This window comes from Gambusia affinis, linkage group LG11 (assembly GCF_019740435.1).
Source record: "Gambusia affinis linkage group LG11, SWU_Gaff_1.0, whole genome shotgun sequence".
Lineage (NCBI taxonomy): Eukaryota > Metazoa > Chordata > Actinopteri > Cyprinodontiformes > Poeciliidae > Gambusia > Gambusia affinis.
Window position 1 is genome coordinate 17,808,952 of NC_057878.1, and position 24,403 is coordinate 17,833,354.

The 24,403-nt window shown below is 36.1% G+C and overlaps 1 protein-coding gene across 1 annotated transcript in view; it reads right to left on the bottom strand.

Moving 5' to 3' along the window:
* The window catches only part of kcnj3a (potassium inwardly rectifying channel subfamily J member 3a), a 38,448-nt gene extending 17,771 nt beyond the window's left edge, over window positions 1-20,677 (bottom strand). Inside the window, exons 1-2 of the mRNA XM_044132212.1 lie at window positions 19,132-20,677; window positions 15,877-16,093 (exon numbers count right to left, since the gene is read on the bottom strand). Coding sequence (XP_043988147.1) covers window positions 15,877-16,093; window positions 19,132-19,809 — 895 coding nt within the window. The 5' untranslated portion in view covers window positions 19,810-20,677. The remainder of the gene's footprint in view (window positions 1-15,876; window positions 16,094-19,131) is intronic.
* Window positions 20,678-24,403: the final 3,726 nt, after the last annotated feature.

Genomic DNA, 24,403 nt, shown 5'->3' on the forward strand with positions numbered 1-24,403 from the left:
AGAACATAACTAAACAAAAAGAACTGTGAAGACCAAGAAACGCAGCAGACAGGTCAGGGATAATAAAGTTCATCCTGCAGACATCCTCAAAGCATGAAAAATTAAAAGGGTACAACTGCCGACCTGACAAGACACGACTGCCTACCTAAATTTACAAGCCAGTAATGGGCAGGACTTATCCGAAAGCTGCCAAGACATCCATAGTCTTGCAACAGCAGACATCCATAGCTGAGCTGGAAGAATATCAAAGTCAGATGTTACACAAATCTGGTTAACAAAGAGTGACAAAAGCAAAATCATGCTAATTTAAGAAAAAAATCCTCAAGGATTCCTTTTGCAGTTTGACACAAACAGTTGTAAGGCACAACAATGTGGAAGAATACAAATTCATGTCACACTAGTCAGATACTGGTTTGTCAAAAATAGAAAAGTAAGTTAAAAATGAGGGTTGATAATTGTGGCAAATGTTGAAATGTTCAAAGGTGTAAATACTTATTGAGGTTTCAACTCTGAGTAAATAATTACCAAAGAGGCGTACCTCTCAGGCTGGGGAAGAGAGCTGAGAGACAGACAGCTGGTTCTAACTCAGACGTGTTGCAAAACTGAGATCTTGCAGCTTTGGTCACACAAGTTCATCCCCATGTATTCCACCACACCTCCTCTGCCAGTGATTTGTTTCCATCCAACAGGGACCTGACAAATCCCAAAAGACACAATTACTGTGCACTACCTTTGGGAAGACAGCACAGTTCATCTAAAAAGGATAATGAATCCAGGATGTCATAGCGGCTTCGCTGCAATGCCCATTATCTTCATCCTGAGCACAATTATTGGATGTACACTCGGTAGATTACGTTGTTTGTTTTTCTAAAATTAGTAATGTTAAGTTCGCTGTTTCTTATTACAATGTGCGAGCAAAAGCAGGCTGTCACAGTGATAAGTACACACAAAATTAGCCTCGCAACAAATCTTATAAAGCTTATGAAAAGTCATGTTTAAAGAGCAAGAGGTGTTGACTTGTCTTCCTGGTGATTTTGTGGCAGGGATTTTGCTCATTAGTAATGGGCAGAATTAAATTGCAAATTTAGCACATTATGCACAATACGACACAGAGTATTCAAAACATAACATGGACCAATTATCACCTCTATGACACTATGTAAAACAAGATTATATGTTTAGCTATGTTTAGCACTGTGTAAGTGGCATGAGAGAGTCCACAAAATTTGAAATGATTCCATGGTACTGTATCTGTAAATTGCAAATGAACTGCATGTGTCACGCAGGATCAGCAAGCTTCATAAAATTAAAATCCAATAACACTGGTTTTACAATTTGAAATAAAGGGAATTATCATGCAAAATTGAAAACAAACAAATTATAGGGAATTTATCAGATTAGTCACTCAGGTAAAACAAAAATAAACGATTAGAATGTATTCAGAAAACATAGTACTATTTTTTCAATGTGGCAAATATTGTAAATTTACTCAATGAGGATTTATCTTAAACAAATTTGTTAAATAAAGTGACTATATTTACAGCCATTTACTAAAATATCACATTGTTTAAAACTGCAATCCATAAAACATGCAGAATATAAGGTTAGTATGTGTAGTGAGGGTTCTTTATGAGAAAAGCCCTTCTGATAACTCCACTGCGGTGTCAAATATTTTAAAGGCAGAACATTATTGAGTGTCATAAATCTTAGGTAGCAGCATAAAAGGCAGCTCATGTTCACACATGTTGGCAATGGAAAAAGGCACTAACATAATCAATGCAGTAGTCAGAGCTAGTTTGCTACATATGCTATTAGGAAATGTCTGAATGAGTAATCTAGACTCTCTTCAAAGGTTGGGGATATGTGTGTAAATACAACTATCATAAATACAAATTGAATGTGGAAAAGAGTGCAGTAAATGAGTTAGGTGTCTCACAGCACTCTCCAAAATTAGATTTTGAAACTAGTATCAACAAAAACAGGCTGTAGGATAACATGCTACTGTAATTATGTTGTATTTTGATCTATCCATGTTGGAACAACTCATGAGCTGTCCCCAGCTTTGATATAATGAAAACCCTAAAAAGTACATTGCACGGGGCAAAAATATTTCATATTTATACAAATGTTTAAAAATTTGAAAGACAGAGAACTTAAAGAAAATCACAAGTGGTGCCTTTAACCACAACAATACCAACCATTTCTATATTTCTAATAATCAAGGTCCATTCTGTTTCTAACTCTAAAAACATTATCCATGTTTCTCGTCCTAATGTTTAAACGAGTTGTTAAATGCATTTTTTAAATGGCAAAGAAAACAACTGAATGAAATACTTTAGAATATGAGTACCATAAGGCTCATGTGACGTTAAGCCTCTGCAGAACAGGCAAAGCTCAGTAGGGACAGAGATTTATCTCATGAGCTTTCACCTTGAGCACATTAGATTTAATTGGAAACTCCTGTTCTCACCTCCGTTCCAGCTTTTAACTTCCCCACTGAACCCAGTTTAACCCTTTGACCCACAGGACCGAGGCAAGGAAACGCGACACTGAAGCAGAGAGGACACGCTCTCGCAGTAATGACTCTGAATGAATTATGGTCAGTTTCTCAGGTCTTTCACAACTGCATGAGCTGCAGGGTTCAGTCTCGCTACTGTTTACTGAAGCTCTGTGACAACCTCAGGCCACCGGAGCCACAGATTCATACTTATATTAATAAGCCAGGCCAGTGGCGCAACAGAAAGCTCTCGGTTTTCCTTTCAATTACTCCTGCTAGTGATAAAACATAGATTGAGCCATGACATTGGCTGCTTTGGTAATCAGCGGCAATAAATGTGTCCAATTAATTATGCAGACTGGCTTTACTCTGAGACAGAGTCTACATTAAAGTAATTATTATTCTCAATTTTATTTTTCCTGTGTATGCATTGCAAAACAACATAATTGAAATTATGATGATAGTATTGTACGACTAAATTAGATCTTTCACTGCACAACACAAATGAATGATTTTATTTAACTAAGTTAAAACTAGGATTAATTAATGTTATCATAAAACACAAAGGCAAAGAACCTTAGAAAATTGAGTATTGAAGTTTTATCACATTACCGCCTCAAACTGTTTACTTTATTAGGAAAATATGTGACAGACCAAAAAAATGCTGAAAATGCTGAAAGTATTTTCAGCCACCTTTACTTTCAGCAAGTAGAACTTCAAATCTTTTACTTTACTTCTTAACACCTGTTTTTGTCCAGAGATGAACAATTTTGCCCATTCTTCCTAGAGCAAAACAAAAATTCCTTAAGATTAGTTAGATAAGATGGAGACTGTCCGTACTTTGAGTAGACCATTCTAAAAATGTAAATAAGCTTTGATTTTACTATTCCATAGTAAATGGTTGTTCAGTTTTGGTCTCACTTGACCACACTTTTACTGTAGGCAGTACATGATTTGAGATAAACCTCAATTAGTATTTGTATGTCTTTGATAACAAACACTTTCTTCCTTCCTCTCTAATATAAGGAACAGATTAAGTTGTTGACTAAGAGTTGTTTCGTTGATAGATTCCCCACCTGAGCTGTACATCTCTGTGGCTCCTCCAGAGTTAAAAAGGGCCTTTTGGTTGCATCTTTGATTGATGTTCTCCTTGCATTAGTCAGAGATCAATCAGTTAGGATGGACAACTACGTCTTAGAAAGGTTGGAGTTGTACCACAGTCTTTCCATTTTCGGAGGGTGGAATGAACATAAACTGCAAAGCTTAGAATATTGTTATAAAATGTAAATATTTTAACATTTTTCCAGATTTATCTAACGTGTCCTTGGTCTTCATGACTTTGTTCACTAATGTTTTATAATAGCCCCTCCGCACTATGAAGTATCTTACTTTAATTTCAGTGGCCAACACAGACATAGCAGCCTCAGGCCACTATACATTTTATACTGTAATATACACAATTTGATCATCAGATAAGCCAGACTGCCACAAATTTTTAGAACCATGAAAAATTTTGCGGTGTCAGCAAGAAAGTTTTCATACATTTATTGTGCGTACCTCATGTGTTTCACTGCTACAGAGTCAACTCAACTGCAACAAAGATTTCACAACAACGACTTCAGCATTTCTTTGTCTCACTTTGCAAACACTTCCCTCACCTTCATATGCTACATTATTGAAATTGAATGTGATTGCATGACATAGTTTTTGAATATTTCAGCTGGCATTTATTTGACCACTTGGTGGTCAAATAAATGTCCTTCCCAGATCCTTAGTTGATCTTTAAGTATGAAAAAGAAAAGAATGATACTGGTAAAAGTGAAATACCACGTAATAATGCATCAGAATACAGTAATTTCCAAAACCCCAATTTATATTCACTAAAGTAATCCACAGAATTGGAGACTCACTCTTATCAGGGCCTAATGTTCCACCAAATTCACATAATTTCCTTTTCTATGAACCCAAGTAACGTGCTTCAACATGCCAGCATACATAGGAAACAGTATAATATCAACACTACAATCTTTTGAGTCTACACAAAGATGTTAAGATATAATTAAAAAATGTGTACTTTATACTAATTAAGGGGTTCTATTTCTCTCCCCTACTTTTTTGGGGGTGTCATAGAAAAAGAAAGTTGAACGCCAATGCGTCCTGTACCTTTCTTACTTTTGTCTATAACTGAAAATCATGCATTGTTTTGCTTCTATTTCAGAATTTCCATTTTTATTCTTGACTATAAGGTAACAAGTAAAGAAGATGAAGACACGTGGACTGTACTCTACCGTTGCAGTTTACAATTATACATCTAATTATGCATATATTTATATGAATGTACACATGCATAATAAATAAATATACATTACTTGCCAATTGAGTATGCATGCATCCAGCTCTGCTAACCCGAACAAAAGGAATTTGATGATATGAATGTACCTGGGATATTCTTTTTATATGTTGGGCTACAGAGCATTACATAAAACAGAAAGGGGTTGCAAACAATTCAAATCAATTTGCAACATAAGCAAAAAAATAAATAAAAAAAATTGTGAATCCCTCCTCGACATCCAGATTTTTAGTGGGCCAGTGAGTGGAACGTGTTTGCCTGTTTTACAGCCATGCTGTGTCAGCAAACAGGTCACATAAAAAGAGGCAGAAAAACTCACAGGAAACACAAACACAAGTAACTTAATGAATATTAAGAGAACTGAATCGCTGCCAAGCAAACTACATTCCCATAAGCCCTAAAAGAAATGCTCAGCAATTATAGCATGGGCTGGAAAACATTTCAAATCTGGATTTATTTATTACATTTTATGAATTTAACTGCAACAGTAATGATCATACACACAGCACATTTTGCATAAAAGCCAAATCTCTCAAAAAGATAAAAGGTTTATGCTGATGACACACTTTATGCTCACTGCTTTTCATTGCCAATGAGTGAATTTAAAAACACTTCAGAGCTTGCAGAGGGGTTTTTTTAAGACTGAAATGCCAAAATAAAAAAACAACAAAAAAAAATGCTGTTGAAATTTTCAGGGACAAACCAATGTGCAATGAAACATCTTTTTGTTCTTTATTGAAAATGAGTCCTACGGGAAATAACTGATCAGCTTTTTTATCTCTGTCAGCTGAAAAGTCTCTAATCTGACAGGTGCAGGGTCTTAAATTACTCACTCTGATGCTTAATATTACTGTGTGGCATTCGTACAAAAATGTTTTTGGAAAATGGATTTAGTTGCTGATTAGTTTCTTAGCTGCAGAAACCTAAACGTCTGTTACTGGCAGCTACAGTTTATTTTGGGATCTTAAGAATCAGCGTCGCTAATCAACAGATTGCTTCTGGCTTGGTGATAAGCTCTCACAAAGTTGGACTGTATTACTGGTCTAACTGGGACAGTTACCTAAATTTCCAATGCATTAATTTGCGTAACTATTTTTAAAAGTTTTCTAGATGTTTTTTGCTAACTTTCCTGCTGTATTTCTCGGTCTTCATGATACTGTTTATTTCCTAACCTTCTGAAAACAGCTGGATTTATAGTGAGATAAAAAAAACACACAGGTAGACTGTTCACCAATTCAGTGATTTTAAAGGCAATCAATTGCTCTAGACTTTATTTATGGGCATGATATTAAAAGGGAGGTGACTGTAGATGTATATGACACACTTTTCAGCTCTGTACAAAAAATATTACAATTATTTTCCTTCTACGTCACGTTTAAGATCTGCTTGGCCTGTCACAAACTCAGTAAAATAAATTGAACTTTGGTTATAATTTGAAAATGTTCAAGAAATCTGAGTATATTTGCAAGGCACTTTCTATCATTACCTCATCAATGATCGCCTGTTTGCAGAGCTGCACAGCAGCAGAAATTTTGTATAGTGTGCCACTGGCTGCCAGCCTGGCCTTGTTCAAGCACCTGCTCCTGTACACACTGACACTCACTCAGAGACCACAGAGACGCCGACCAGCTCCCTTCCCCTGACGGAAAATTCTGCCTTTGACATCTCTGATATAGGTGTCCTTTGAGCCTTGAAGCAGTTTGTGGCAGCAACATGAGATGCTGACAGCAAACTCCAGCTGTCAGCATCTGATGCTGCATCTGGAGTTTTTACGTATGAATCGCTGCACAATGAAGCTTGAATTGAAAAACAGTTTGGGAGGGTTAGTTTTCACTTGTTTTTTTTTACCTTTTGACTTGGCTTTTACTCTAAATTCTGCTTGGTATTCAGCTAGGCTTCAAATCGTGGTCGTATCTTCACATGCTCTCATGAATATCATCCTGGGGATGATAATTTGGCAAGTCTGTTCTATTACCACCTAAACTTTCAAAACATCAAGTTTTACAATGAATGACTGGTTTTAATTTGCTCTGGTTTTCCACACTTGGTTGAAATAATATATATAGGACACACATTTTTGCAATGGCTGGTTAAACGTTGCAATGTACAGAGATATCACATACTTTGTGTACTTTTGAAAAGATTCTTGCTTACGTCTGACTGGACATTTCCCCTGCTGCTCTAATGGGAATTGCGACAACTCATTCAAATCGACTGGTTCCCCACAGAAGACCAAAAATGTTCACTACACTTCAGAGGCTTACCATAAGCCTAATTTTGCCATTTCTCCATGCCAACATTCATTCCAATATTTCATTGTCTTGTTGGAATTTCAAAATTCTGTCCAAGTTTCAGCCATCTAGCTGTTGATGAATTTGGATATAGTTTTCCTTCGTAATCCCATCCACCTTTTGTAATGCACCAATAACACTGGAAGAAAAACAGACCGGCCCACAGCATGATGCGACCACCAAAAATACCAAAATATTAAACTTATTTGTTGTGATAATTTTTTGGTGTGATGTTGTTGATTTTGGAACAGTGCTATCTTGGAAAGCAGCCTCTCAGTCTACATTTATATGAAATTACTGGTGTTCCAGCATCTTCCAGTTTACGGAAGGCTTGAGTTTGTTGATTATACTCACCAACTTTTTTTTTTATGACACTCTGCATTAGATGATAAAAGCATTGATCCAAAAAGTTATGCAAGAGTGATCAAATATCCCCCAAAAATTAACAAGTGTGATTATTCTGCAGCTTGCTAAGAGAAAATATTGGTAGATTGATGAGACTGTATGCATAGACTGAATGCATATTTTGGAACTTGTGTTTTAGGAAAAAAAAGTTGATCACTCAATTCTTTCTTTGAAAATAAAATATGCATTTTGTAAAACTTATAAAATCTGAGTTACATAAAAGTGGGGCAAATAAGTTGTGGGACTTCGGCACATATATTTTAGTACTTTGTCCTTGAAATGATTAGCTTTAGCCTTAAAAGCAAGTTAGTCATGGGAAAGGGCCAAAAGTTTTCAGCCTCACCTGAAGTAACGTTTGAAAAGTTATTTTTTCTTGACCAAAAGTGAGACCCCTGAACAAGCAGAAGTCCAGGCTATAAAATCTTACTAATCAACACAAACATAGAGCTAATCTGACTAAAGGACCTGCATACCTAAAGACTACCTTATCTTAAGCAGAGGACACAAATCATCTATCCACTCCCAGCAGTAATTTCTTTAAAAAGAAAGATCAATTTACATCAATTTACTATACAATGTAAGTTAAACATTCCTTTAGCTATCAATGTATGTAAATCTGTTAAAGACTCCTGTTCATTTACAAATACATCAACATAATCAGTGAGTACCTTTAATAATAATACTTTTAGCGAGATGTGACAACGGACAATATATTGCTTAACAACTGAGCAGATTGTTAAATATGAGCTTCACTAATCCAAACCATGTCTAAATCAAAACAGTGGTGGTGTTGACATTGGTGGTGGCTGATGACATTTGGCTTAAGTTTAAGATGACTTTCCAAGTAAGCAGGACCAGTACGAACCCCACCAGGTATTTAAAACTCAAGGATGATTGGAGGTGAAAAGGGAGAGAGAGGGTTTGAGGATTTCATGTGTAGAAGCTGAGAAGTTAAGAGCTGTTGTACTGAAGCATGAGCCAGAAGTGGGGTTTCCTAATGAATTTATCAATGGAAACAGTTCATAGTCTCAATTGATTTAAAAAAGTAAGTAAATAAAAAGTTTTAATTTGCTAACTTTGATATAAAAATGTGTTATTTTAATTCTTGGAATGTCTTTATTGTTGAAGATACAAATGTAAATAACATCCACAAGAACTATCTAACTAACCTTGAAGTCTACTGAGATAAGGCAATTATTAATTTAATCTTTCAATCATGAGTGACTCAACAAAAATGAAAGAAAGGGAAATAATTGAATAATACTATTAAAAATGGTTGTTTCCAGTCTCATGTTTCCAGTAAAATCCACTTATCAGAATAAAGGATACAATATTTTGCAGTTAGTTACAGTTAAGTAATACATTAGATATGTAATACATTAGATATGTATTATAATTAGCTTTAAATTCTTATCTCCTGAAAATTTGGACTTTGGGTTTTTATGACCTTAAAGCACACACACATATATATATATATATATGCTTTTTTATCTTTCTTTTTTATAAATACTTGCTCTTTTTCTCCCTAAATCACTAAAATCTAAAGCAGAAATCAAATAAGAAGGAAATGTGAGCATGTCCTAGGACTAGTGAAACATTTGGGACATTTTGAAGAGTGAAAGAAATTAATTATTAAAAGTAAAGTTCTATTAATTATTAAATAGATTAATTATTAATGAATTTCTCAGGTATTTGAGTGGTTTTCTTTGAGTAGTCAGGTTTTCTCCTACATTATATAGACATGCAGGTAAGATTGACTTAAGTGAGGGAAAGGATCATTTTGTGTCCCTGTGTTGCCCCACAATGAATTGGCTGCATGTCTAACTTTTAGGGATATATGATCAAGTCTGTTATTTTGTCTATGCAAACATGGACAATTTAAAATTGATTAACAAATGTAACAACTCACTATAAGCTCAATGTTAGTTTAATACCCTGATGTTGAGGAATATAAGGGGAGCAACTCTAAAGCAAACAACGGGACACCTAAACGTTTCATTCTGCTTGGGATAACAAAGCCATAAGCATTGAAAGTTAAATAAATTGCATAAGAGCACAGGCCATATGTAAGTTGCGTACCACTAGAATAAAAATATTAAGAAACACAACAAACATAAGGAAGGGTATAATGTACTTTCGCCCAAAGATAGATGTTCTGTCTCCTGTCATCAGCCAGAAGAACAACATAATATGAATTGTCAAAGCTCCTCTACGACTTGGAAATATTGAAACAAATGGCAAAGTTAACTGCAGCTCATGATCATGAATTTTGTGCTAACATCCAACCTCTAACAGGACGATCCCCCAAAACCAGGTGCCAGGTTGACTAAAGATGTTACGACAGCTCTGTCATCTGATGCGTGGACAGCTTTCACCACAGAGTCATATGTTACCATCACCAAGCTTTTTCTTATGCATGGCTGCTAGTGTGTTGCATGCACCAAATAAGAACGGTTAATCAGGACGCTCCAGAATGTAGCAGGAATTGCAGATCACCAAGAAGGATTGTTTTAATTACAAATGAAAAGAGGGGTATTGGGATCATTATTTTGTTAATTTGGTCAGAATGTGGAGACTACCGCAAATTGACTCATGATTGAATCGAACTTTGAAATGCCTAAAGATCAAAACCCTCCAAAGTTGAACTTTACCTCTTACCAGATGACTTCAGTTTTCTGACACCCTTAGCAAGATTAAACAGGTACAGAAAAGTGACGGATTTGATGCAGTCCTGATTGTTTTTTGAGTGATAAATCTGTTCCATGATTTATGTGTAACATCTACAGTTATTCTAAGAAACAGATTAATGGGGAAGACAAAGACATATAAAGATTCATCGCTTTATTCAGTTCATTACTGTGAAGATATTAATGCCCTGAAGGGTAGGGATCTTCCTAAGCCTATTGTCCAAAGCTAAGTCTAATAAAGCAGACACTGTTTTTCACAACTTCAGGAATGTATTCTCTGATATTAACTTGTAACAGTTAAAATGCACCTTTATGGAAAAAATAACACAAAGACAAGGAATGGTGGCCATTGCTCCATGACCAGTGATATTTATTACTTCCTAAACCTCTTCAGCTCTAAGACACAATGGTTAGGGGTAAAAAAGAATTTGAGTGGTAAAGCCTGAGCTCCAATTTAAATTCTGTGGTTGGATCTAGAACGAGCTGTGAATAAACAAATCAAACCTCATGAAACTGAAATGTTGCTAAGATTGGGCCGTAACTCTCCACTAGGAAGTAAGAGATTGATGAGGTAATACAGCGGAAGATTACTTCAGGTGACAGCTGCAAAAAGTGCTTCTTCAAATTGGTTATTCATTCTCAACTGTACGACACAAAAATGAAAAGTAATCCCACTTCCTTCGGCAAGTGAATGCATCAAAAACCAGCATGTTCTTTAATGGATTTGATGGACTAAAGAAAACTGGAAATCAGCATCTGTCAGTAAAAGCCTGGTCAGTGCATCTCTTTTACATAGTGCAAACCTCTTTACTACAGCACTCAAGCCCTGTATTATTATTCTGAGAATCACATCACCAAAGCAATGTGATGAACTACACATATAAAATCTGACATGTCTATGATTAATAAACCTAGAAGCTCATTCTGTCTAGAGTTATGCGATGTTTTGCTGCCACTGCCATTATTTACATTAATGGTATCAGTCATTAACCTTGGGGTTTGGTGGAAACATGGATATACTACATAAGAGGGTCTTGTAATATTAATAGCATTCTTTTAAAAACGTGGCCAAGAGCAACAGGTTGAAAGCTTATAAAAGATGTTGAAGTATTCCGGTTTGCACACAAAAAATATACTACTAGATTATGAAGCACACTGCATGTCTACTGTGTGGCTCAAGCATAGTTCTGATCTTAACATGCATTTCTCTATGTTAACATCAGAACTCATGTACTTAACTACCAATATGAGAGTATATTTGGCCATCAGTCATTAATTTCATACCATAATGCCAAAAGGTCTTAAGGCTTTTCAAGCAATAGGTTAAATGTATCAAAACAAGAACATGCCAAAGCAATAGTCCCCTTAACAACGTTATGTAAATGTGAAAATCAAGCAAAATCCAACAAGGAAACAGCTAAATTTGGAGCCTGAACAAAAGCTACTAAAGCAAAAACAGCAAAAAGCAAAAATAAAAAACAAAGCCAAACAACTGCAGCTAAGTCAGTGATTCACACTCTGGAAGAACAGGCAGAAGCAGAGCTGTCTGGATACTGCTGAGACTCTGATGCCACGCATGGAGATGATGGAAAGAACACCAGCACCAGCTACTATCCACACAAAACCTAATAAACATTAGGTAGTCTCTTATGGTTACAAAGTAAAGTTTGCAGCAAGCAGAAGAGGAGCAGACTGAATACAGATAAGACTCTGTAATCCCTAACACATGACAAAAATATAAGAACACCACCATGAGCTATGACTCTAAGTCCAAAACTATTCATACATTCATGTATTCATATACTTCTTTTCTTTCTTTTTTTTACATTAATAAATCTCTAACATTTTTGGAGATCTCTCTTCTATATCCTATTATAACATTTTGGTTGAATTAAAATCATTTTAAATCTAGATGTACAAGGAATATGTCGAATTTTGGGTTGAACTGTAAAATTAATAAAAATGATGACAAAAATTCTAGATCTTCAAAATTTGTTTGCTCCTTTTTTTTAACAGAGATGGTAACTATAAAAAAGAAAAACAAGAGAGTTTTTTGTAACAGATGTCATATGTCTTTCTAAAAAGCCCCCAAAAAGCAAGATGCCGTGTCTACAATTTTATTGTCCCAATAACTACATGTAACTTTAATGGCAATTCAGTTTTCAAATTGGTAACGCTAACTGAAAGAATTTAAATTGTTGTATCCTATTAATATAATTTAGTCTCCTACATCTTTTTGAGTTAACAGTGACTGCCGTTTCTGTTTCTGTTATAACATTTGCACCAATGTCACAAAGCTGCAGGTGCTGTTACTTTAGGTGAAGATATGATCTGTCAGATCTCATTTGGAAAATGTAGCACACACTGGTGATCATGAAGGTGAGGCGAGATTATATTCTCCTCTGACTTTCATACGTAGTGTGAGCATACAGAGCTCTTTTATTCTCCGATGTTTTCTTGTGTGCAAAGAGAAAGAAAGAGTCATAATTATTACTCTTTGTAGTCTCCAGGAGAAAAGATTCCCATGTCACAATGTAAATATTTTCTCACTTGGCATCCAGTAGAAAGTGATGGTGAAACTCTGCTACAGAAGAGTATTTTAGCTAATTTTTTTTCCAACAAGTGACACTGTTAGTTGCGCAGCTGTTTTTTTTTTCTAGTAGACAGAAAAGCAGGGCTCATAAATGCTTTATCTCATTCTTTCTCTGCTGGATCACCTGTTTTGGTGAGCTTTTAATGGCCCAGCAATGCCTCTGAGTGCTTTTCATAATTCAGACAAGATCATCACAAATAACAGGTGACATTGTTGAGGCAGCGAACTTATTTCATATTCAGCATTGCACATTTGCCTTATTCATTACTGAAACTGTGTAATGATTCCTATACCATAGAAACAAAAAAATATCTAAGTTTAGTGCATCGCTGCAATCCTGAATACTCGAGGAGAGGTTGTCATGGAAACAGAGTTACATTGGCCAGAAATGAGAGCGACGAAGGATTCAGACTTTCACTGTACATCAATTTTTAACTATAGATTGTTTCTACATCAGCATTTCCACCAACTTTCACATGACTGCAGCTGATCTGAAGTTAGGATGTTTTTGGGAGAAAAGACAAGAAAGCACATACATCTATGACAATAAACACCCATTAAAAATATGTGCTAATTACACTATCCACATTCCTGGACATTTTTTCCAAAGGTCATTCAAAAAAGGTTGAAACCCTTGTCTCTTACTTTTTCAGGCCCAGGAATCATTAAATTATTAAATTGAATTAAATCACCAATTAATTCCACAGTTGCAGATTTCTTGATATTCTAAGCCAAAGGTGTATTTATATATCACTTTAATAATTGATATTAAATTAATTTTTATTATAAAATATATTTCTCAAATGGAACCTCATTTTCTTTTTTTTCTGTAACACTAGGAACACATTCAACATTATAATATAATAAACATTACACATGCCATAAAAAGTACTTTAATAAATCAATCATTTTTACACTTCAGAAGTACTTATGATTGTAAACAATAAAACTCCAACTTTTTAGCTTTGTTGTCAGTAGTGATGCCTTTTGCAGTTATGTGAAAAAAGCTATTTGAAATAACCTATGTGGAAACTAATTGCCCTGCTTTGTTAAATTATGAATCTTGAGTGATTAACTATATTTTTGGCTCAATGTCACAAGCCACACCCAGGCCAGATCAAGAAAATAAATGCAACCTGTCTCACAATATCAAGTAGACTAAGAGATCTTAAACAACAACAAATCACTTCCTGATCTAAAGAAACTCAAGAATAGATCAGAACCAAAAACACATCTATCAGTCTGGAAATGGTTTTAGCTCTGTCTAAAGTTTTGGCGCTCCACTAGGCCACAGTGGAGAGAACATAGAGCTGTTGTCAGCTTTTCCTGGAGCTGCTAGATGGTAGCTGTGAGCACTAAACATAACAGTTTAGGGGTCAATAACTTTTTCACAAAGGGACAGATTATGTATAATAATTATAATCACAAAAATGGTTTACTTGGATATTCGTCTTGTTTTGTCTCAGCTGAAACACTGAGTTCCTTAAATTGAGCTTTGAAGACCACCTCTTTACCTTTGATCCCTAGCAAGTAAAACATTAAACAACATACTTGATGTATGTAATTGCTTGATGATTTTGATGATGACATTTGACAAAAGGTTATGCTAATTGCTTGTTTTATAAATGATGACTGTATGATGCCACAATAATGTAAACAGTTTGAACTACTTTGTTGCTGAAATGTGCTATAGAGATAAACTTGATTAGAATAGAAGAAGTGAGACTGAAGAATGAAGAATATGATAGTGGTGAAGAAAGTAAAACTAATAATAACCAAAATGTTATGATTATATTACTGAAAAGGTTTTTAGGCAACAGTTGTAACTTACCCCAAATTTATGGCACAAAAAAACCCCACTAATTTATGGCAGTAATATTCTATTAAGAAGTAAACAGTTGAGGTTCATTAAGAGGTCAATGTTTGAGCTATTGAGTAATATTTGATAAAACTTTGTTTAAATCCACAAATGAACACCTGACATGATGTGTAATGTAACAATAATATGCTCATGGGACAAAAATGTGTAATATTTTTTCAAGCCATATTTCATTTTTAATTCTTTATTCTATCTGGATTAATACTGACCAAAACGCATTTTGATAAATCAAAAACTCCACATTTTGAACATGCTGCACTGTGCAGTACTTTAATATAATTTAATAACATACACCTAGTTTCTCTAATATGTCTGGTCCCAGCAGATTGATACAGCATAAATACTGGATGGCCTGAGCTCCAGGGCCACACTATGTGTCAGATCATACTCAGCCACGATAAAACTTTAATAAAACTGCAAAACATCCCCATCATGCCTCTCTAGGACATGACTGCTTCACTAATTACCATCCTCTCACATCTCCATATGCTGCATTTCCTCTGAAGTGGTTCGTTACAACTGTTATAACACTAAAGGAGCTCTGTGTGCGGCACTTTATTATCAACTGTGTCAAATAAACGATTGAATTTTAAAAATGACCGTATAGAGGAGTTTTACTCGCGGCATCACTAGTCTCGAAAGAAATAAAATTCTGTAACTCCAAAGGGACCCTGAAAAGCAAATGATTGTGCCCTCCGAGAACAGCAGCCAGCGGTATTCAGGCACAAAAACGGGGAATGGATTTTTTTTTTTTTTTTTTTTTTCTGATGAGAAAAAGAAATTTTACACAGCCAAGCACAGAACTCTGAAAAATCACATTGAAGAAGAAAAAGAAAAAAAAACGGTAGAATTGCACTGTGGGGTTCAAAAGCAAAATTTTCCATTAAAATCTGAAACACTAATTTATCCTTCCTTTTGAATAGATGAAAATCAATCTCATTATTAGCTGCTTATTGCTGTGTTTCCCTCAAAAATGAAAATCAATCAAATACAATTGTTTGCCCAGCTGAATTTGAGCAGTTAACACTCATGAAATGGCTCAATATTACCAATCAGATTTGCTGCAAAAGCACATAAAAAAACACAACCTTCCTCTGTATGCAGCAACATTTAGTAAAACAATCTCTGTCTTTGTTTTTCAGCAGTGCTGACCGTAGAACATGCTGTTGCCTACCTGTGGTCTCCACGATGCCTTCTAGTATCACCACAATTTCAAACTGCTCCGTTTGCATGGACCTTTGTGAGAGGTCGTAGAAGGGGCTTTTGGTGTCAATCACATGGCAGATCGTGAGTGGTGAGACGAGGAAGAGCTGGTCAGCCCCAGTGCTGAAACCTACGTCCAGCTCCAGCTGATCCAGTGGAAGAAACTCGCCCTCAGGAGTCTGACGAGACTGATTGGGCAAGGAGAAAGTAAACACAGATGTTCAATAAGAAGGAAGATTAGGAGAGATGTGTATCATATAAGTTGCAATAAAAGGATAAAAATAGGTCAACATCTTAACTGCAGATCCTAACTCTCATAGCGTCTTGCTTTAGTAAAAATCCAAATAAGTTGGTTCTGAAAGCCAAGGCTGACGAGAAGTCGGATATGGGCCAAAACAGAAGTGGACCTCTAGCATATTAAAAAACCCTCCAATCTCAAAAATATCCAATCCAATTTCTGCAAAAGCTATTTTATTCATCTTTGAAAGAAAGTCATGTTTGCATTCAACAATTAATCATTGAGAAGTTGATAGTCATCTACACAGAAAATAGAGGTGTGAAGTGGTGCAATACCACAGATCCTCCCCCATGAAACACATTAAAAATGGACAATTTTTACACCCAACTTTTCAGATACAAAATGAAGCTTACAGCTTGACATTTTGTACTGACAATCCGTCACTTTATATCCAGCTTGGGATGTTTTGTACCTACTTAATAACCAACACGGTACATAAATGTTGCGTTATGACCGAAAAACAAAAATTTAAACATAGCAAATTTGGTTTGATCAATCTGTCTGGACAAAGTCTTTACCATCTTAAAATGACTACAACCTCAAAAACATCTTACCTTTGTATGTTTATACAAATGTATAATTTTTTTAGCTCTTGTGATGGTTTTATTGGAGTGCATTTTACAGAGAAGTTGATAAATATTTACACAGCAAATTGATGTAGGAGGCTATGATAATCAAACTAAAAGCACTTTAAGCCACCAGTCGCCAACTGCTTTAAGGACCATATAGTTGGTTTGTTGGAAAACCAGCTATATGGTTTGCCATATACCTTTACCATCCATGTAGGATGGTAAAGGCAAATCCCTTCCCTTGGAGGAAGGGACTCACCTTTGGTAACCGTTTAAGCATGGATCTGGGGAGAGGTGGGACAGACATAAAGGTGATATTCCCAACAACAGCAAAGATGTGCAGGGCCTAATGATAATCTCTTGTTTCCCTGCCAATGGCATATGTTCATATATGTCATGCGTCCCATCAGAAATAGACAAGAGAAACTGGTTAGTAAGAATAAAAATTAATAAAACAGCTTTTAGATCTTGGTCCCTCTAAATCTACTTGGTAGCCTCATAATTTGATAATCTTATCTCAATTTATACTAAATACAGAAACTTTGTAATGTGAAGCTTATACACTCACAACGTCAATTTGAGCTTGAATTTGATATCCACTGGACCTTAAAACAGACAGCTGAAAACACTGCATTCAGTCATTTATGCATGAGGTAATACTGTCTGAAACTCACTTTCTGTGCTGTCCAAACACAAGTATAAATACATATGGTTCTAAACTGCCTAAACATACTCCAAGTTAGAGTATTCTAAATGTCTTTAGAAATTTTCTAAGTTGTACAGTATTTTTCAACTATTACTGTATTTGTCTTTAACAAATTTTAGTCGTTGAAGGTAAAAGGCTATTTTTTAGGATAATCCACACATGGGGATCCTCTAATAACAGAAACCATCACTAACACACATTGTAACTAATAATGCCTTAGTACATTTTATAATCAGTGATGAATAAATGAGTCCAGGTTTAGCCTGTCTTTAAATCTTGGTTTACACATGCCTCAATCTCAATAATAAAAAAAAAGCATTAACCTCTTTTGTTTCCAAAAACTGATTAAGTTTGGATGAAGTATTTTGTGTTGTAAGGAATGTCTGTATTTTAGATTCTGACCTGTACTGACTATAAACTGACAACGAATTTTGCAGCAGATCAGCAACTGCAAGTCAGATGGCGCCTTGACTCTCATTAGAAACATGCACCGAATGGAAAAATGTTCTTTGACTGTTGATACACTAAGCTCAGAGTGTGAGTCTCTATTGAACTGACATCCAACAAAGCAATAGAAATCTGGAGTTAAACTATCAGGTGACGCTTTACTTCAGTTGTTAATTTATTTTCCGTTAAAGTTTTAAATGGTGTGATACCCTTTCATTTAACGATGGTCCTCCAGCCATGTATTCCCAGAAGAGCTCTGAGATAATCTAGCAAGATGGTCAAAGTGCAGACTCGGTCAAAACTTATAAAAAGGGAAGATTGGTCTTTTTCCTTCCACTAAGCATTCCATTATGAAGCCAACTTCTTTAGAAATGACCTCATGCACTGACTTTGGATTTTCCTTATGTATGAGCCATTATAATTAAAATCTCACTTTAAATACATCACTATGCGTGTAGTTGATCTATCGGTTTGCTATACAGGCTCCACTTGTTGAAATAAGTTTTGAGATTTTAATTTGTAAGAAATCTTTTTTTTTTTTATTAATTCAATTCAAAAAGTAAAGTGCATATCGCAAAGCTTTATAAAATACTTGATACATTTCAAGCACTTTTATATTAATTTTGTTTATTATAACTTAAAACAAACAAAAAAACTAACTTGTCAGCTGCAGCAGCTACTGAAACCTTCCACGAGAAGGGTGAAACCCAAAGGTTATCGATGAAGAAGCCCGCTGTTCACAAAGTGTTGATTGCTAGTATCCTAATGGGAAGTTCAGTGGAAGAAAAAGTGTGCCAGGAAAAGGTCAACAGGCCCCAGTGGAACATTGGAGGATTTTGAAGCCAGGCCCATTAATGTGCAGTATAATTTTCATTGGTTCTATGTAATATTGTAATATGTTTTTATTAGATGTAATCAAAATGAACAAAAATAAAATTTCTGTGTAAAGAAACTATTGGAGATTTATTTCTTTCCTTTACTTGTTGAACTGTTAACTTTTCAAAAGATGTACATCCAAATTTATGACACAAGAACTTTCCCTGAATCAATCTTTAGGCCTTTCTATATCGATTTCCTCCTTTTATTTCTCTCAGTCCCTTCTGTTTCTTTCTTTAGCTTTCTTTTAAATTGTGAAACCATAAACGTATGATGTGAGATTGCTGCAAACTATGAAATGTCGCTCCTTATTAAAGTACCACCACTTACTTTGAGCAATTTGCAGCGGATCTGTGCAGAGACCATATGGCTGTTACGCAAGTTTCCCACCCTGAACATGAGAGTGAGTTTCCCATCACGCATGGAGATCGCCGCATGCTCGCTGAACATCAGCGTCTCTGCCCTCTTCTTTGGCTGAGACATCTTGATGAACATGCAGCCGATCAGGAACGCGTCGACGATCGATCCAAGGATGGACTGGAACAGAAACAGAATTATCCCCTCGGGGCATTTGTCTGTAATGTATCTGTAGCCGTAGCCTATGGTGGCCTCGGTCTCTATGAAGAACAGGAAGGCAGAAGGAAAGTTGTACACGTTGGCCACACATGGAGTGTACTTGTCGTTGTGCGCTTTGTTGAGGTCTCCTCTGATGTAGGCGATTAGCCACCACATGGAGGCCATGAAGAGCCAAGCCACCGTGTAGGTGAGGATGAAGATGAACAAATTCCAGCGCCATTTCAAGTCTACCAGCGTGGTGAACAAGTCCGAGAGGTACCTGCTAGTCTCACCGCCCAGGTTCCCATGCTGGACGTTGCAACGTCCGTTCTTGTCCACAAAGCGTTGCCTCTTCTTCTTTTTCTCTGGGGGAGGCTGATTGAATCCGGACCCGCTGGAGGAGGTGGTCACTACCTGATAATCGTCCCCAAATTTCTTTCGAAGTGCAGACATACTACGATGACAGAAAGAAATACCAAAAGATTCAGTGTTCTTCAAAAAGAAAAAAAAAGTCTGGTAGTTGCTGCAGCCGTGCGCAATGTCTCCTGTTTGGGAAAGTATGATGTCTTTACCCCTCCTGTTAGACTTCCACTGTCCTCTTTCTCCACACACCACTGTTGCTGCTCTCTAAAGCCATGAAATCTTAATAATGCATGACTTGACAAGAAGCCATCAGAAATAAATAAAAAAATAAATAGAGACTCTCAAGGATGAGGTACCGAAACGCGCCAGTCGCAGTCCAGGTTTTACAGCTTTATCAGTTACTGCGTCGTGAATCACTCATCTCTCCCCTTAAAAGCTGAGGCTTTAACCGACTTGCTCTGGAGCCGCTCTCGCAGTAAGTTTTCATTGGAAACTTAAATCCCCCCTCTCTCCCTGCGCTCTGTAAAACACAAATAATATAAACGTCTCTGCGTAATTATTCGATTCAATTAAACGAAACCTCCATGCGCGCACTGGCGACTGCGTTGGAGATAATTTGGTTTCCCAGTTCTTTTCTTTGTGCTGTGTGCGCACACGAGATAAACTCCAGGCATATGGTAAAAAATAAAAAAATAAATATAGAGCTTGATGTGAAGAAGAAGAAGAAGAATATCACCGTCCCGCTGTCGTCATTTTTGGAGGCTCGATTGCCAGGGCTCTTTTCCTGCAGCTTTTCCTTTCCTTCTTATGGGAACATCGACGGGTTTCTCATTGTTCCACTGATACAAAGATCCAACAGATGCTCTTTTTGGCCGCTTACGTCCCTTTCTTTTGCTTCGATTTCTTTGCTCGGCTCCTGCGCACTTTTGCATATCCAGTGATGCGCCCACGGTTGCCTAGTGGTACCACATAGAGACACAGTTTGGAGGAAGGGAGAGAGAGGGATTGCCTCATTTAACAGTTATTTTTTTATATAGCAAACATGTGAAATCCCACTAAAGCAGAATCGCTGAATGAACCGATCTCTGGCAGTTTGATATGTTATTTTTTTTAGCAATAAAATTATCAGTGACTATTGAAAATCTTGAAGAATAATCTTTTACGCATTTATTTACAATGTTCAGCAAAAGTATTCACATCCCTTTAGCTTTTCTACAATTTGTTACTTCATTTAACCCTAACGTCATTGTGTTTTATTGGAATTAAATTTTTATGACGACCATTAAAAAAACAGCAAATGTGGAAGGGAAGGGATCCAAAACAAAATAGTTTTTGAAAAGCAAATATAAAAAATCTGGAGTCTATTAAAAATGTAAAAAAAAAAATGATTTAGTCAAATTGAACTGCTTAGTCTTCATACAAAATGATAAGTATGTCGAAAAACTAACACTGTACAGGCATTATTAATACAGTAAAACATGGCGGTGGAAGCATCACTATGTGTTTGTGCTTGAATCACAGCAAGAAAATTGTGTTGCCCAATCCAATGTTGCTCAGTTTTCTCCAGGGCAACACTGAAGAAAACTGATTGAAAATGTGCAACAGATAGAAGATCTGTCAGCAGGATAACCACTCAGCAAGAAATACAATTGGACGATTTAGATCAAAGCATATGCATACGTTATGTTTTGTCTTTGCTGATTACTGTTTTTGCTCCTCTTTTAAGTCTTCCCTTCGGTCCCCAAACTATACTGAGGTGTGGTTCTAACTTGAAGTATGAATTCCTTTAAAAAGGAATTTTATTTTCCTAATAAAAGCCTCCACAGTGAGCCAATTCGAGTTATCGATCTGCCATTATTCAGCACGTTTCTCCACAGGTCACTGAAATCTGTTTACAGGTTATTCTTCTGGGTCACCTGTGTTAACATTCTCCAGTGACCCTGCTCTCCCAGAGGGGACAGCACTTTATTTTCCTGATATATCTACACATGTTCTGCAGGGAGAGTTTCTCACACTCCACACACACACACACACACACACACACACTAAATAATGGCGCTATTAGCTCCCAGGTGCACAAAAAAACCTGCAACTAGAATTACTCATCATATTACCAAGATTGTATCCACAGAGGAATACACCCACACTGCCCAGGCTCACACACTGTGTCAAACACAGAAGGACAGGAGGAACAAAACAGCACCTCCTCTACAATAAATAGATGATCTATCTCTTCTTCTTTGTGTTTGCTCTTTATTTATTTTCGCTGCTTTGTGCAGAGGTTGAAAACAGCACAATTATCACTTTGTCGAGAACCCCCTGAAGGGTACAGTAGGAAATTTGCATTAAAATCTAGTATTTATATCATTTTAGTCATAAAGTGGATTTATTTAGTTCTTATTTGCATATTGAAAGTACAATTGGAAAAAAACAAAGCACATTTTGTTACAATTTTCTACATCTAAGTGTACCACCACCTGATAGAAAGGGAATTAAATGTTTACATATTTTAATAAATAAAGGAAGATTCAATGTTTAATGTGCATAGCACATCAGTAGATTATGTATTAATTTCCTTTAAGCAATTATTTATTCATCTATTAACTGAATTATTATCATGAATTGTTTGGTGGTGAACTCAAAATGCAGCCAGTACAGCATAATTAAAGCTCTTTAAAATTTGTTGTGGCTTTGATTTTGGTGTGCCAGCAAAAGATTACTAGGAAGCCCCATTCAGCTGCCTCTTTAAAAAATATTTTTTTCTCCACCCCTGCTTGTAGTTGTCATGATGCCCACCACATTATTGTGATCTTTCATTTAAACAATTTATGTCCACTGCAGCTTGTTTATTTTCCAACCATTCCTGGATCCACTGTCTGACCTCACTAGGATCAATATGCTGCTAAGTCAGTCTGGTTCCAGGCAAAAAAAAAAAAGAAAAGAAAAAAATAGGAGAAGAAGAAAAAACTACCTCCCTATTCACTTGCAGCTCCCTGTAGTTTATCACATCACATTTCTTGTCTAGTCTGAACCCAGCAAGCCTCCTTGTATGAATGGTAGCTTCTAAAAACAGCGCTTTGGCCTGACATAACTGTTTCCAAATGAATGACTGCATGGCAGGACGGTGAGAAGTTGAGATGCCTCGGAGCGCTGTCTGTGCGGGTCTGTGATGCAGCCCTCTTGAGGGGAACAGACAGGAAATGATTTCCCTATCAGTCACTGGGCCATCATAATTGCCAGGTGAGCATTAGCTATCCTGCCTCTGCAAGACTCTGTGCTTTTATAATGAGCGCAGAGGGACACGGGTCATCTAATCTCTGCATGCTGGCCCTCATTAAGAAAAAGAAGCCATTTTTTAAGTTTGGAGAGTGAAAACAAGGCCATTAGTTCGAACTGTCCAACAACCAGTCAACCAGCATTATGAGCTACACATTTTTAATTGCTGTATTTTCTAAATGTAGTCATAGAGACAAAAGTTTTAGGGGGGGGGTTGTCAAAATGTCTTTTCTGCATAAACTTTTGAAAAAAAAAAAAGGTAAAGCAATAAACTTCATGAAACAGATGACTTAATGCATTGACTTGATTTCAACTAAAATAATTTCCTTACTGGGTCATTCAAAGCAAACGCTTCAGAAAAATAATGTTGAACTTGGTATATTTATTTGCATTTAGAAAAATTTAAAACACAAAATATCAAAATATGTTTACAGGCCATGTATTTATTTCTGATTTACTAGTCGGATTATGAAAGTAAATCATTTCTTTGTTCACTTAGCTTCCTAACTCTTCAGATTAAGTTACTTGTCTATTGCATACTTTTGAAAACATATTTAAATATTATCCAGATTTATCATGTTTTACGTGACACTTGATTCTTCAAGTGTTTATAATCATGTATTTGTCATATATTTCCAAAAGAATAGAGGTTGTATTCGTTGTGTGCATGAGTGTGTTTGTATGCAGAAAGACACTTCATTTGATTAATACCTCAAGAATATATATACTATAAACTTTATTTTTTGGGCTGTAGGTACCATTGACTAACAGCACTGTCCACCTGTTGCTGCACACTGATAGTCAGCTGTCTGACAAAGAGCAATTACACTTCTTTCTTGCTTCATTACTCCAAAGGCAAAGGCAAAAAGTATAATATTCTGAAAAACAGATGAAAACTAATCCTAAATTTTGCAGATGTTTATTTCACATTTCTGTTTCAGTAAATTTATTAAAATCAAAATGTCAAATACATTGAGGCTACTAAATGAACCATTTATTTTGGGGCATAGACATAGACAATTATATATTATTTATTTGATTGGAAACTAAGTGGTAATTGTTGCAGAGGAATCAATATTTTATTTTCGTCATTGTAAAACATTTGCTGTTCAACACTCTGAAGAGCTGTCATTGCATTGTTGTTATAATGTGCTTGATGCATGAGAGGACGCAGAGCTGCATAGACGGCAAGCCACTCGGCACAAACACTCTCAGGCCAGATTCACCAAAGCTTTTGCATCCATCCGCCATTACCAGACCAGAGTCTCTGTCTCATTTACAGAGCTCTTGCGAAGGAAGATTTGAACCTCACATGATGCTGCAAGTCAAATACACCTTTTGTAATGATACAGCTTGCCAAATATTACATAAGTCTATATGCATGTATTTAGAGTAAATTTGCATAGAG